Source organism: Rhodamnia argentea, chromosome 1, assembly GCF_020921035.1.
Source record: "Rhodamnia argentea isolate NSW1041297 chromosome 1, ASM2092103v1, whole genome shotgun sequence".
NCBI lineage: Eukaryota > Viridiplantae > Streptophyta > Magnoliopsida > Myrtales > Myrtaceae > Rhodamnia > Rhodamnia argentea.
This window is the reverse complement of record NC_063150.1, coordinates 21237816-21252497: the sequence shown is the minus strand read 5'-3', so window position 1 is coordinate 21252497 and position 14682 is coordinate 21237816. Positions and strand designations below refer to the sequence as shown.

Below are 14682 nucleotides of genomic sequence, written 5' to 3'. Positions count from 1 at the left end.
CAATAAAAACATTTATTCTTCTTTTAAGTTTTATAGGCCATATTTCCTATATTTTTGACATAACGAGAATAGGATCAATCAAAGTTTAAAAGTAGGGAGATATCGCTAGTCATAGAGTAAGTCAATTTTTTTCTTAACAAACATGGCAAAAAGACGAATTAGGAATAAGATTACTTCAATTCGGAAAGAGGAAATTCATGCATAGGATTAATTGGAATTTGCTTGAAAAGGTCCTTTATGAACCGTTTTCCACTTTAATCTATAATTTTTCCTTGGATTTACTAGTAAAAAAATATTGAATTACTGAAAGAACCGATAACGGAGACATGAGCTAATGCTACCGAACGACATTAAGCCTTTACTTTCCGACCAACGAGGTTTCAATTAGGAAGCACCGACACTCTTCGTACAGTGTCTAAGTAACCGGGGGTACTAGGTGAATAAGTTGGTTACTTAGACATTGTGCAAAGCAAGGGTCCATCTAGTGGGAAACTAAAGCTTCTCCTTTGTGACTCTAGGCATGGGAGGCTATTATACTTGCCTACCCAACGGTCCTTAGTTGAAACCGACCAGGTGTCTACCTTCACCTGCCGAAGGCCCCTAAGTTCCCTCCAAATATTTTTCTTCCCTAAAGAGAGGGAAGGCGGAGAGAACTTATTATGAGACCTCTCCACCATATCGAAGAGTTCATTCCCCTGTCTCCTCGTGAGTCTTGTCCAAAACTATTTTCCCCTTTAATCTCTCCTTTTTCCTCGGATTTACTAGTAAAAAAATATTGAATTACTTGGAGAATTGACAATGGAGACAGGAGCCGATGCTACCGCCGACTACATTTTCCCCTTTAATTGCTAGCCAACGAGGTTTCAATTAAAAAGTATTGATACTCTCCAGGGGCCTCCGTGCCGTGTTATGTCCGACACTTTTTTGACATGTGACCGACACGTGGTCGGCGCTTTAGAAACGCCAGCAACACGTAAATCTAGTATCTCGAGGTGCTATTTAGACATGCACGGGTCAATTTTAAATATTTTTAATAAATTAGGGTCAAAATTTGAATTATCAAATTTATATATACTTAAGTCATATACCCAATTACCACAAAATTAATATACTCAATGTCGCGACCCTCCGGGATTTTGGTTTAAAGTCCCGGTTGCGAGAGGGTTAACGAGCCGACCTTTTGGATCCGGTTGGAAGCGGACCTTTAGGATCGCGGGTCTCTCCCAAGACCCATTACTCGAATCGTGATGTCGGAGAAAAATTGTTATCGAAATCGACCTTAGTGTGGTTGGGTGGCATGTGCGATGTGTACATGCAATTGGAGTCGCCACCGATCGATTTATTGGAAGGTACGATCGGAAAACCCTACCGAGCGGTCGGGAGAAACCGTTCGGTTCCGCGAAAACCAGAGATTTTTGGGTCCGGGGACTTGGTTACGCCGAGATTTTCATCGACGCCCTTTCGGTTACCGATGTCGAGTGATTTTCTAACCTAAGAGTTCATGCAGATTCAATTTCGGGTGAGGTAGGCCCTAACGGTTCTAGGTATACATGCAAATGGGAATTTTACTATTCCTATCAATCACAATCAAAAAATTAAAAGCGCAATCAACATAACCGGAATCAATCAAATCAATCAATCAAGGCTCGATATGTCTAAAATGGCCCTACTGGCCCATAGAAATGTCAAATTTGAATTCCGGGGTGGTTCGGCGAAAATTTGGGGCGAAAGGCCCAGAAGGGTAAAATGGTCATTTTTGGGGGTTCGGGACCCGAAAATCACAAAATTTCAGTTTGGCCAGTTGAATGTGGCCATTTCCTATTTTTTTGTGATTTTTCATAATTTTTCTAATTTTTTCTATTTTTTGAATTTTTTATTTATTTTCTAAAAATTTAGAAATTTTTCGGATCGACACAGATCAACCCTCGAAGTCTCAAAAAAATTTTGATCCAGACTTTATGAGTCCCGAATCGATCTAGGAATTTTTAGAATTTTTTTGGAAAATTCTGGGAATTTTTGTGAATTTTCTAAGTATTTTTGCAATTTTTGGAATTTTTGGAAATTTTTATTTATTTATTATTATTTTTTTATTAATATTCTGGACCGGGTCAAACCGGTCAACGGTCGGTCAACCCGGTCCGACCGCCCGCGAGTGTTCGCGACACACTAAAAAAAGACACCGTATATATTTTCTATTTATTTTTGATTTTCTAAAATTAATTTCTAATATTCCCAATATAAAGAAAATGGATGGACGGCCGAGATCAACTTCGGAATTAATCTCAACCGTCCGTGCTCATTAAACCCAAAACGACGCCGCATCTGCTCCGCTCGCAAAAACGACGTCGCATTAAACACCTAATGAACGGCCGCGATTCAAGCTAGAACCGATCCGGGCCGTTGAAACTCCTAAACCACAAAACGACGCCGCTTCTGGTCTTTTACTCAAAACGGCGCCGCATTATTTAAAACCTTGGACGGTCACGATCTAACCTAGATTTAATTTGAGTCGTTCATCTCACCTATGCTTAAACGGCACCGTATGAATTAAAGGACGAACAAATGCGATTAAAACTAAGAACCAATCTAGACCGTTCGTCCATTCTAAAGCCCAAAACGACGTCGCTTCCGCTCTATATGCCCTAAACGACGTCGCGCACCACTAACTAAAAACGACGCAGTATTTGATTTTTTTATTTCCTTTCTAATATATCTAATATCCAAAAATATAAAGAATACTAATCCGACGGCCCTAAATCAAATATGCCGAATTATGTCGACCGTCGGATAGAGTCCGAGTCGGCTCGCTCGCGGCAACGGCCGAGCTAACTCGGATCCAAGTTGGACGAATAGAAACACGACACGTAAGCTCTTTTGACCTGTTGATCGCCACATCGGCATCTTCTTCAACCTCGCGACGACGCCCGGATCGGACGGCCGAATCCTTCCGGCGAGATCCAACGGTGAGATCTCGCCGGATCGGCGCAAGACTACCGCCAATCGACTCGACTCGACCTCCTCTACAACATATCCAAAAATTAGGCGATTTCACCGAACGGATCGCGAGAAATGAACTACGCACGGAACCTCAACTCGGAGTTCAAATATTCAGATTCAGAGCATGATAGGCTAATTAAACGATAGGAAACACTCAAATCAGGTTAAGAAACCTTACCTGCAGGTCAGATTGACCTGGTTTGGTCTAGATTTGTCTAGACGAGCTTCGACGATAAATAGCAATGGAGGTTGGATTTCGCGGACTCGATTGGAAGTATTTATGCAAAATCGAAGCAAAATGGATATGCAGAAGCGGTCAAGATCATTCAGAGACCAAAACGCACACACCAATTGCACTAATCATGTTCATGAACTCGTGATGCCATGGATGTGCGGAATGAAGCTTTGGAGATCAACTCAACAATTTTGAAGATGTCGAGCCGATCCGGCGGTTGCGATTGCTTCTCCTCGGCTCCGGTGAACTTTTGAACTTGATCGCAGGCTCTGATTTGCTCTGGATCGATTGGGCGAAGACCTCACGGTGTTCGCCCGAATTCTCGTCAATGGAGGTCGACGAGAACTTCTTTCTCTATCTAACTCACACTCTCTCTATTCTGTTGGACTTTGCGAGCACGAATGAGCCTTTTTCGCTCCGGAATCTTCTCGCTTTTTATACTCGGGTTTCAAAAAATTCGCGCACACGGGCAAGTGTTCACCGAGGCCCTCTCACGTGCCATCACGTGGTTTTAGGTCGCCGGACGGCGACGGAGTTAGTTAACATCCCGTCCAAAGCCGTCAAGTCTCCGTCGAGCCTTAAACGAGCATGAATTGCATTCTGCATTGAGAGTGTTGACTTTTTGCGTCACCGAGATTTTGACCGTCTCGCCGGAGCTCGTCCGGCGGCCATTCCCCCCGAAACCATGCTTAATCGACGCATGATCACCTCGGGTATAAAACGCCCAAGTTAATTAGTCCGATTATCGTCGATTGCCCGATCAATTTGCTCTTTGAATCTCGGCCAAACACCGTTCACGCGCACAAATGCCCCGAGGAAGAAGACGACACTGTTTGAGCCGATCGGACCTGTTCGACCGGCGGTCAGACCGGTCTGAACCGGTTCGAATAGTAAATTTTTCAAAAATTTCAAAATTAATCAAAATTGAGTGGGAATTTTTGCAATTAAACCTCAAAATTGGATTTAGGGCCCTGGATATTATCTAAAAAAGTGGTTTTGCCCAAAATTTCCCATCAATTTATGCAAAAGCCCCAAATTTTCCGAAATTCCCAATTCGGGGAAAACTTCAATTGGACGTCTAATTGATCAAATTGGACCACGAGACCTATTCCAATCGATTCAGAATGTGTTAAAACCCTAGGGGTAGTCCAATTTTGCAGAGAAAGTCCCCCAATTAAAAGTAATTTCAAAAATTGGCAAATTGAGGGACTAAATTGCAAATATTTTGGGGATTTTGTGCAATCCGTGCAATTCGCGCAATTGAGGGTGCAATTAATCAAATTGAAGTTCAAAGGGACTGTACTTGAATGTCTAGACTATAAATGTGCAAAAATTGCAAGTAAAAAGACTCAATTGGTATTTTTTATGCAAATTCAATCTTCGGCGTTGTGAAGAAACACCTCAAATTGAACTCGATTTTCGATTTTTCGTGAGGTCAATATGAAAAGGGAATTTAAATAAAAATATTTAACATTTTTCTATATTTTTGTGACCTCGAGAAGTATTTTCTATGAATTTTATAATATTTTTCTATTTTCCGAAAATATTAAAAAATGTGAAAAATATGAAAAATTATTTTTTGTTCAAAATTGGTTCCTTATGCTTGGCCAAGGCTTCCAATGTTGATTTTTTAATTTTTTTTATTTTTTGTGAATTTTTGAGAATTTTTAGAAAATAAAACTAAAAGAAAATTGATTAAAAATCGAGTGTCAACACTCAATTAACCAAAAAAAAAAAGCTAATCGTGCATCCCTATAGAGGAAGAAGAAGAAGAAGAAATTCATTGATGATATTTTTATATATACATGTTAATCTATCACATAAATATAAAAATATATTTAATATACAACGTGTCCCAACGTGTCAAGTTTTTTTATTTTTAAGAAATAATGTATTAGCGTGTCATGCCGCGTGTCCGTATTGGTGCTAGTTAGGGTTTCAACATAGGAGAAACAAAAAATTATTTTGGTTGGTCCAGTGATTTCAGTCCAACCCGGAGGCACCGAGAAGCCAAGGTCTTAATCCATTTTTTTCATTTTAGGCTCTATTTCGCGGAAAAAAAGTCAAAAAATACTTTACTAAAAATATCGCTTATATCTTTTATAAAAATGAATGAACGAAATATATTTTCGTCGCCCATGAACATATTTAGACATAAATTATTGGTGATAATCAAAATATTTTCTATTTATTAACTATCTTAAATGATATAAACGATTATTTTTTGAAAAATATTTTGCGTAAGATTCATTTTTTACAAAATAAACAAATTACTCTCCGTTTATTTGGTCTCTCTATTTATTTCGTAGAAAGTAAATGATTGCAAAATATTTTCTTAAAACTCATTAATTGTATCACTTGAAATAATCTATCAATAAAAAATATTTTCGTTGTTGACAATAGTTATGATTAAATATTTTCACGAATAACTAAAATATTTTTATATTTATTAATCTTTATAAGCGACACAATCGATCATTTTTAAATAGCTATTTTCAAATCATAATATTTTCCACAAGACAAATTTACGCTTGACTTTTCTTTAATAATATCATAACACAAAAATGTAGTAGCCTTTATTAGAGTAACCTTCATGCGTATGTGTGAATTACACAGGCCGACGTGTACCGGTTAGGGCATGCATGATAACACTTCTGCTTCAGAAATTAATTTCTTGCCGGAAGTTGATTTTTCTACTTCTCCCGAAAAGTAGAAGTTGATTTTTCTACTTCTCCTAAGAAGTAGAAGTTGATTTTTATACTTCCACTCTAGAAATTATTTCGGATCAGATAAATTTGTTTGGTAAAGGTTGAAAATTTCTACTTCTGAAATGTTATTAATATAAAATATTCTATGAAAAATTATTATCGGCGGTCGAAAAATTTCTACTTCACTTTTGAACTTTTTAAATTTCTTTAAAAATAATTTTTATTATTAAAATATTATTTAATTTTCATAAATAATTTTTTCTTTTTACTCTGGTGGCCGGAGACGGCCAATTGACAACGTGGGCTGCGGCCAGCGCGATGATCGATGGTTAGCGGCTGGGGCGGCGGTTGGCGGTCATGGGCGATGATGGGCGAAGGTCGACGGTGGTTGGCTACGGGGGACGATCGGCGGGTGGTGGCCGACGGAGGTCCGTGGTGGGCGGGAGCATGCGATGGTCGGCGATTGGCGGTGGTCGTGGGCGGTGGTTAGTTGAAGTCGGCGATGGGCGGCGGCTGGCGACGGTCCACGGCAGTGGAGGTTGGCGGATGTGGGTATGATAAAAAAGAGGGTGAGGCGAGAAATACTTTTTGTGTTGGAGAAGCTATTTTTTTTTTAACTTCTGAAGTTGGTGGTAAAACAACTTCAGAAGTAGAAATTTGTTATAGAAGTAGAAATTTTTACCAAACGAATTTCAGCTCCAGGGCAATTTCTATTCCAAAAGTACTTCTAAAGCGTAAATCCAATTCCAGAAGTGTTATCATGTGTGCCCTAAGTTTCCATTCATGGGATGGCAAATGCAACTTAGGCGACGAATGTGATTTGAAAACTGAATTTACCAGCAACAAATTTGATACTTAACAATTAATTTTGAGGTTTCGGGAATACTAAACTACTAGTTGAACTCTTGTTCTTTGCACCGGTTTATACATAGTTTTTTTTTTTCATAATTTAGTTGGAGTTTTGAAAAAGTATACAAGTTTAACAAAAAATATATATTTGTGATATTGACACAGAAGAAAATATATTGAAAACTATGAAGTAATGCATCTCTAAATAGCTTCAAACATGTTAGTGTACATATTCTTGTGATTCGGTGTTTAGTGTAAACTAAATAAAATAGGAGCATTGCAACATTGCAATGATTTTAATCTAATTTTTCGGTTGGATTTTTTTACGAAGATTTTTGTATTTATTTCGAAGTCATGATACCCAAAATGGGGCTACTAAGGAGAGTTCGCTAATTTAAATACTAATTGGATTATTGTGTTTCTAGTACGTTTCTCAAGGGTAACCTATGTGTACAAGATTTCTTTAATTTGGATTATTAGTTATTAATTCATGAGCTATTCTGGTTTTTGGGTGGAAAAAGAACTCTCCGGTAAGTAATGAATGAAATAAATTTGGATTTTCTCGTCAGAAAATTCATTTATTACCTATGGTTTTCCATAAATTTATTTTAATAGCTAATTGATCTCCTTTTGTGCTTGATCATGCTTCATAATATTTAAATACAATGTTTCAATAGCTATGCAAAAGTTTATGAGCTCCTTACATGTCTTATATTTTGCATTCATCGGACTGAAAAGATAATAAAACACTATTAGTAATTACCCCTGTCGGTGTCGGCCTTGCCACATAGGATTGCCGGAGTCTATGCCGGTGATTTTCGACCAAAATTCACCGATTGGAATAAATTAGTACAAATGCTAAAGGTTTACAACTCAATTGCCAAAAAAAAAAAAAAAATAGGATTGTAAGGCATAATTGCAATAGGTTTAGAACTTGTTTTGGTCATTCTCCCCTCGAATAGGTATTGACCACTTAGAAATGAAAGTGCCCAGTTCTTTGTTCGGTTGGGTGAGGCAATTGCTACCTCCGAATGTGTACAAATTTTCTCGCCTAAATTTTATCTATCCGTCATGGCGCGTATACTCTTGCATCTAGTTGCTATCAATGAGACGAACCAAGAAGATACTCCTCAATGATTGATCATTTTCACCGACGAGAACCTCGGATGTTTTCGTCCTGGTCTTTTGGGAAAAAAGGATGTTCCCTCGACAGTTGACTTCATTCGCGTTCTTGCGGTAGCAGTACCAAACTTTTGCACCCGAGTTGATACAAAATACCAATACCCTTTCTCGTGTTCTCTAGGAGTCCGTCCAACCATACTTTGAAAGCAACTCTAGCTTAATTCTCTCATGCATCGCAATATCTGCGGCAGAGAAATGCTAATAGAGTACTCAAAGCATGTGATGAAACCGGGCTCTCGTTTGTCCGGGCTCTTATCATAAGCGCTAGGACTCCACACAAATCACTTGAAGGAGATCGAGTGTGGAAAGGGACACTCGATCGTGTGCCACTACTATCCACCATGCCCCCAACTCGAGTTGACCCCGGGTGTGACAGAGCATTCGGACGACGACTTCCTCACAATTCTCCGCCAAGATCAAATTGGAGGACTTCAAGAGCTTCATAAAACCGGTGGATCGACGTTCCTCCAATACCTGGAGCACTAGTGACCAACGTTGGAGATCTTTTGCAGATAAGTAGCTTCGGCCAGAATAATCATCGTCCATTTCTGAGTTTCTCGTAAATCGTGTTTTGATTGGTAGACACACTGCGATCCTCTTCTCGCCTTTGTTACCGTACTCTCTCATATGCTAAGCTAGTTGAAGAGCTCTTGAGAATTCAACAAGTAAATTGACATGGCATCTCCCCGTAGCAATATGACATTATGCCTTCCCAATCTGTACTTTTCTTTGGTAAGAAAAATCGGTGTTTACCATTCCCAAATGACTTGTGCATCGAGTATCCTACAGAGCTATTTGACTCATCTAAACTTGATTCTACCTTTCGCTAGATCCCGCTAGCCTCACATTAACAGGATCAAAATTGTCCGAATGAAACAGATGTATGTTGAAAACAACGTTTTCACGGGAGCGGTCAATGTGGCTTCTAGATATTCTGCAGTTTTGGTATTTATCAATATTAAGATTGCAATCATACTAGTACATAGAAACTGTGTTTCTTCATTTCTAACCTAAGAACCGAGAATGTTTCACTAATGTTGCATTCGTGGCTCACAACAAACAATCGGTTTAAGAGGCCCGAGAGTGTCGGTGGCATGCTTCTTGGGCAACACTCCATGGTCGTATGGAACCATCAATGAATTAACGTCGCAGACAACCCACCAATCTGCAAGGAGACCGCACTTCCAAACTCCACTGCCCATTACATTTCCAAAGGCCTAGATGGAGCTTCAGCGCTTCTTGATTTCAAGCTGAAGATTGTGTAAATTTATAAAGGTGGTCTCATTGATATTCGTATTTGAAGAAAAAAGTCTGCCCATCTGTTCATCTAGGTAAAACTACCATAGAACAGGATTGCCTTTTTTCATCGCTCAAGAATCGACACTTATATTGCTCAATTTGACAACAGCAACACAACTCTCAAAAGCAAAGATCATTCTCTAAACAAAAGCAGAACTAAAAGAGAGCACGAAATAGAGGGAGAGGAAGATCAACACATACCAATCTAAGATCGAAAGAAATATGTTATCGCCTTCGAATCCACTTTGTGCAAGAAGGATAAAAAGTGGAATTCTTGCCGGCCTCCAACTCGCTCAATGACAATAACCAGAATCAACCACATGGCAATTGAATCAGCCATTTATTAGACATCACCGTAATTTTCTCAGCAAGCGGTAAATCACATCATATGAGCCATATCATGCATTGCCATGTCTCGGCTATAAAGAAACTGCTCATATCATGCGTTGCAATGTCTCCATAACATTCAATTCATAATCCAAACTCATCTCCAACAAATTTACATTCACAATGAAATTGAATTGCGGGAGAGAGAGAGAGAGAGAGAGAGAGAGAGGGGGGGGACAATGCCTACTATCGATTTGGCCTCTGACTCTAGCGAGCAGAGCTACGACAGAGCAAACGATGACTCGAAAGCCGGCATCAAAGGCCTCGGTCGACGCCGGGATCACCGAAATCCCTAGAATTTCTTCATCCGACCACGGGAGACATCCGAAGACGACTCCGAATCAAGTGGCGGCTCCGAGAATCTCAACGTCCCAATCATTGACCTCGGCGAAATTGACCGTGACCCGACCAAGAGGAAGGAGGCGATCGAGAGGATGTGACGCGCGTCGAGACGCCTGGGGTTCTTCCAGGTGGTGAATCCCGGAGTTCCGGCAGCCGTGACGGAGATGAAGGAGGGATTGAGGAGGTTCCACGAGCAAGATGACGCGGCAAAGAAGGTGTTCCACATGCGCAACATGACGAGGAAGGTTATGTACAACAGCAATTTCGACACGAACACGACGTCGGTGGCGAACCGGAGAGACGCTTTCTTCTTTCGATAAATGTGCACTGCGAATATGGTGAAGAGAAATTAGTTAATGGAAGAAATAATAATTGAAAGGAACACATGATAGGTGATAGTCTTTTCACCTACCTTCTATGCTAATAGTCGGATTCATCCACTTCATCCTCCCGGACAATGACTAGAATGTGCGCAATCTGTGACCAATCCTCATAGTGATTCTTTTTCAGAAGGGGACAACGAATGATTCTCAATTCCTTCAAGCGTGTGAGGTTGCACATCTCAAATGGCAAATGCTCCAATTTTTCACGATCAGATAATACAAGCTTTTCGAGTAGAGAGAGATTCCCAATCCATTCCTGCAAACTCGCTCCCCGATATCCACGAATCTCGAGAGATTGCGGTGTCTTGACATATTGAATCCCCTCGGGTAATTGCACAAAATCCAGAGAAGAAGAGATCTCAAGAACATGAAGGCTCGTGAGGAATGGCCATTGGGTGTCATGCCGGTCTTCTTCGCACAATAAATGGAGTCCTTCACAATCGATAATGTGGAGTTCCCGGAGCGAGGAAAGGTGTCGCATGCCACGAGAGAAGCTCCTTATGTCGCAACGATAGAGGTCCATGAACTCTAGATTATTGGCCGATCGGAGTAGATTCTCGAGCACCGGGGACTCCACAATCCTACCAATAAAAGATAGACGCTTTAGTTTAGAGAAATTGGTGAATGCGGATCCCATCGCGGCTTCTGACGGGCAATTTGGATCGGGCTTTATTTCCAACATTTCCGCGTTCCATACGGTCAAGCACTCCACCTGGGGGAATGGTGGCACGAAATTCAACCGGGGACAGTTCAATATTCTCACGGACCGAAGTTTTGGGAAGGATGACGGTGAATTGTCGGCCCGGTGATGCTTTTGATATGCTCTCATTACTTGCGTACTTCCCCACCATCCCTTCAGCATGTTGCATCTCTCTAGTTCCAATCTCTCAAGAGATGGGAAGAAGGTGCGTGCGATCTTAGATTGCCCCACGTCACTTGTCCGTTGAACGAACTTCAAGTCATGCAAGCTCCCAAGAATCAACGTCCTTAGGGATGGGAGTTCACTCAAGGATGGTAGGTGGCTCACCGACCAACACTCTCGAATACACAAGTATTGAAGGTTGACCAATTTCCTCAAATCTCTTGGAAATGTTTTAAGGTACCTACATCCAACGAGTTTAAGGAACTGCAAATTCACCAAATCCGTGATTGAATCCGGCAAACTACGAACAGATTGGTTTTTATCAATACCAAGATACCTTAAGTGCTTCAACTTTTCAAAGGAGGAAGGAAGGAGAGGAATATTTGCATAGTCTAAATGCAACACTCGACAATGTTTACCCCCAGAAAAAACTCTATCGAAGGTGAGTACAGGCCATGGACTTCGCAAGAAGATTAGCGTCCGCAATTTGTGTAGATCGAGCAGAGACATCGTTTTCTCTTCAGAGAAAAATTCTGAAGTAAATGACGCATGTCGAATTCCTCTATCATTATGTCCTCCTTTAAAATTAACAATCTTGCATTCACCTCCAGCAACTTTTTGGGCAAGATCGTGCATGAGATCATGCATCTTGAAAAATATGACCTTGCCATCTTTGCCTTGTCTTTCAACATCGAGGAATGACCTACACAGCAGTTCCGACAAGTACATATCTGCGATCTCTTCAAGGTTATCCTCCCCGTTGCGTGACTCAATAAAGCCTTGTGCCACCCAAAGATGTATCATCATCTCTTTACTATAGACATAATCTTTCAGAAACAATGAGCAGTATGCAAAACAATGTTTCAAGCGTGAGGGGAGATGATCGTAACTGAACTTGAGGACTTTCATTATTCCATCATCTTTCTCATCAATTTCTGGTATTTCTAGAAGTTCACGCCCCTCGTAATGGAGCCATTCAACTTTCTTTTTGCCGTAGAAAAGGCTTCCAATAGTTCTAACGGCAAGGGGAACCCCGGCGCATTTTTTAACTAAATCTCGACCTATCTTCTCCTGTTCCGAGTCTAATGATTCTTCCCCCTCTTCAAAAGCATTTTTCTTAAATAAGTTCCACGACTCATCTTCAGATAAGCCGCGCAGATCATGGATAACAGATTTCGCATTCGTGACCTTCGCAACTTCGTGGCTGCGAGTAGTTACAAGTATCTTGCTTCCCCATTGACCACCCTCTAGCCAATCTCCAAGCTTCGACCATTCATGCCGATCTTCATTCCACAAATCATCCAAAACAAGCAAGTATTTCTTCCTCCCTAGAGTCTCGCGAAGAAGACTTGGCAAGTCTTCATTGTCATGGCCTTGACAGTCGACATTTGCTTTTTTAAGTAGCTCTTTGATAAGGGAATTTACATCAAAGACATCAGATACACACACCCACATCTTAAGCCCAAAATGTTCTTTTACCTCCCCATCGTTGTACACTAGTCGTGCAAGTGCAGTTTTCCCAAGACCTCCTTTACCAACGATGGCTACAAATGACACGCCCTTGTTAGGGGAGGAACTCAACAAGACTTGCTTGATCTTGTTTTTGTCCTCTTCCCTACCGATTATTTTTTCATCAGGCGAGGGATGTTCAGGTTTCTTTCCTCTCCGTATGGCCACTCTTTCCTCCGGATGCCGCTCTAATTTTAATAAGTTACTATCGTTTTCAATCTCATCCAGTGTCTTCCTTAGTTCCTGAATCTTATTGGCCACTCCGAGGCGATGTTCGAGCTGATTCGATTTAGAGAAGAAAACGCGTACCGCTTTCGACATCTTGTTGCCGGGAGTGACCTTCCGCCTCAGATCTTCGATCGCGACATCGTCGAGCAAGTCCTGTAGGTCGTACAGCACGTCCTCGAGCCTCCCGAGCCAGAACTTGACCTGGTTGTTGTGCCATTGCTTCTTCTCGGCATCAAAAAGCACCGCTTGGATGGTCTTGACGGTGCCCTCAAGGCTTCGGAGGTCGTCCTTGACACGCAAGAGCGACTGGACCTTCTGAGAAGCGAAGGTGCCTACAGGTTTCGCAATTTCAGTGGCGAGGCTTTTCAGTACGGCAGTGGCAATGCAGGAGAGCGCTGCTCCAGCCATTTCCAAAAGGCAAAAGCAGGGGTTAAGGAGTGTTTGAGAATGCTTTTGTTAGGAGACAATGGTTTGGCGGTGCCTCCTGATCGACTTCATGCACGAATATATTGCAAAGGCCAACGGCATCCCCATGTTACTGCATGCTCGGCTGCTCCACTAGATGACAACAGAGCAAAAGACGCGTGGGGTCCAGAAAAAAGGGACTGAAGAAAGAAAGAGGAAAGCCCAAAAGCCTATGGGTAAAGCAGGTTGCCCTGTATGCTTAGAGATAATTTTCTAGTTTCTTTTTTTTTTTTCCATTTTCATCTGAACATGAAAATAGTACGGAAAAAAGCCTTCGATCACGTGTGGAGAGCAGTTTCCAAACGAAAACCCAAAATTATTTAAGTAATCCTAGAGTCAATGAGCAGAGGGTCATGGCGGATTAAATGCTCTCCAATATGGATATAGATTAGGAATTCCTAGTAGATGCACTTGGTACGACAAACTATCTAATGATCATATTCTTTTCGATCGTGATCGGATACCGAACTCCAGAAGAAAGCTGGTCATGTAACTTTGTTAATTATCCTATTGTCAAAATATTTGACAGACTCATTTTTTATTCAACCGAATGATGGCAAGTTCGATGGAAGGACAAGAAAGTTCATGTTCCTCGATTATGCACAAAGTGAATGAGAATATGGATATGATGCACAAAACTAAATTCACATGTTGTTGACGGATAAGTTACATCTAACGATCCTCTATTACTTATGGATAGAGACGATTGCGAACGTGGTTAGTGTTTAGAAGGATTAGATTAGTAGCCGAAGAAAATTATTGGCAGTCAATGATGAAGCACTCACTCCTACACTAGAAGGAAATGGATTTTGAAGTTGCAAAGCCAATTTAATTTGTCAGAACTGGAAACGACAGTATCCTGTAAAAAAAAAATGGAAATAATCAAATCCTGCTTGGGCTTGGGGCTATGTTACGTTGACCTTGTCGTTGCATTGTACGAAAATTAAAGCTGCGACATTTCGTTCCTTGTGCATATATTAATGAAAGAAAAATATCTAATTCCTTACATGTTAAGCAACTTTTCTTTCGTTCTTTGAAAGAGTGAGTACTTTTAATGGCATAAGTAATTTATTTCAACTTTTTTTTTTCAAGTAGAGGGGAGGAGCAACCGCCATTTTGCGTTGTGCTTTTTGGAGTAAAAAAATGTTTGGTGGGGAGTGAAAGACGCGTGGGTCTCGACACTGTAAAATTCTTGGAAGATGGTCTTGAAGTTTCGCGTCACATATAATTGCAATA

General features: G+C 40.8%; 1 protein-coding gene across 1 annotated transcript in view; it reads right to left on the bottom strand.

Moving 5' to 3' along the window:
* LOC125314641 (putative disease resistance protein RGA4) overlaps window positions 1–14682 on the bottom strand; it is a 233081-nt gene that overhangs the window by 204082 nt on the left and 14317 nt on the right. Inside the window, exon 2 of the mRNA XM_048277486.1 lies at window positions 12605–12640. Coding sequence (XP_048133443.1) covers window positions 12605–12640 — 36 coding nt within the window. The remainder of the gene's footprint in view (window positions 1–12604; window positions 12641–14682) is intronic.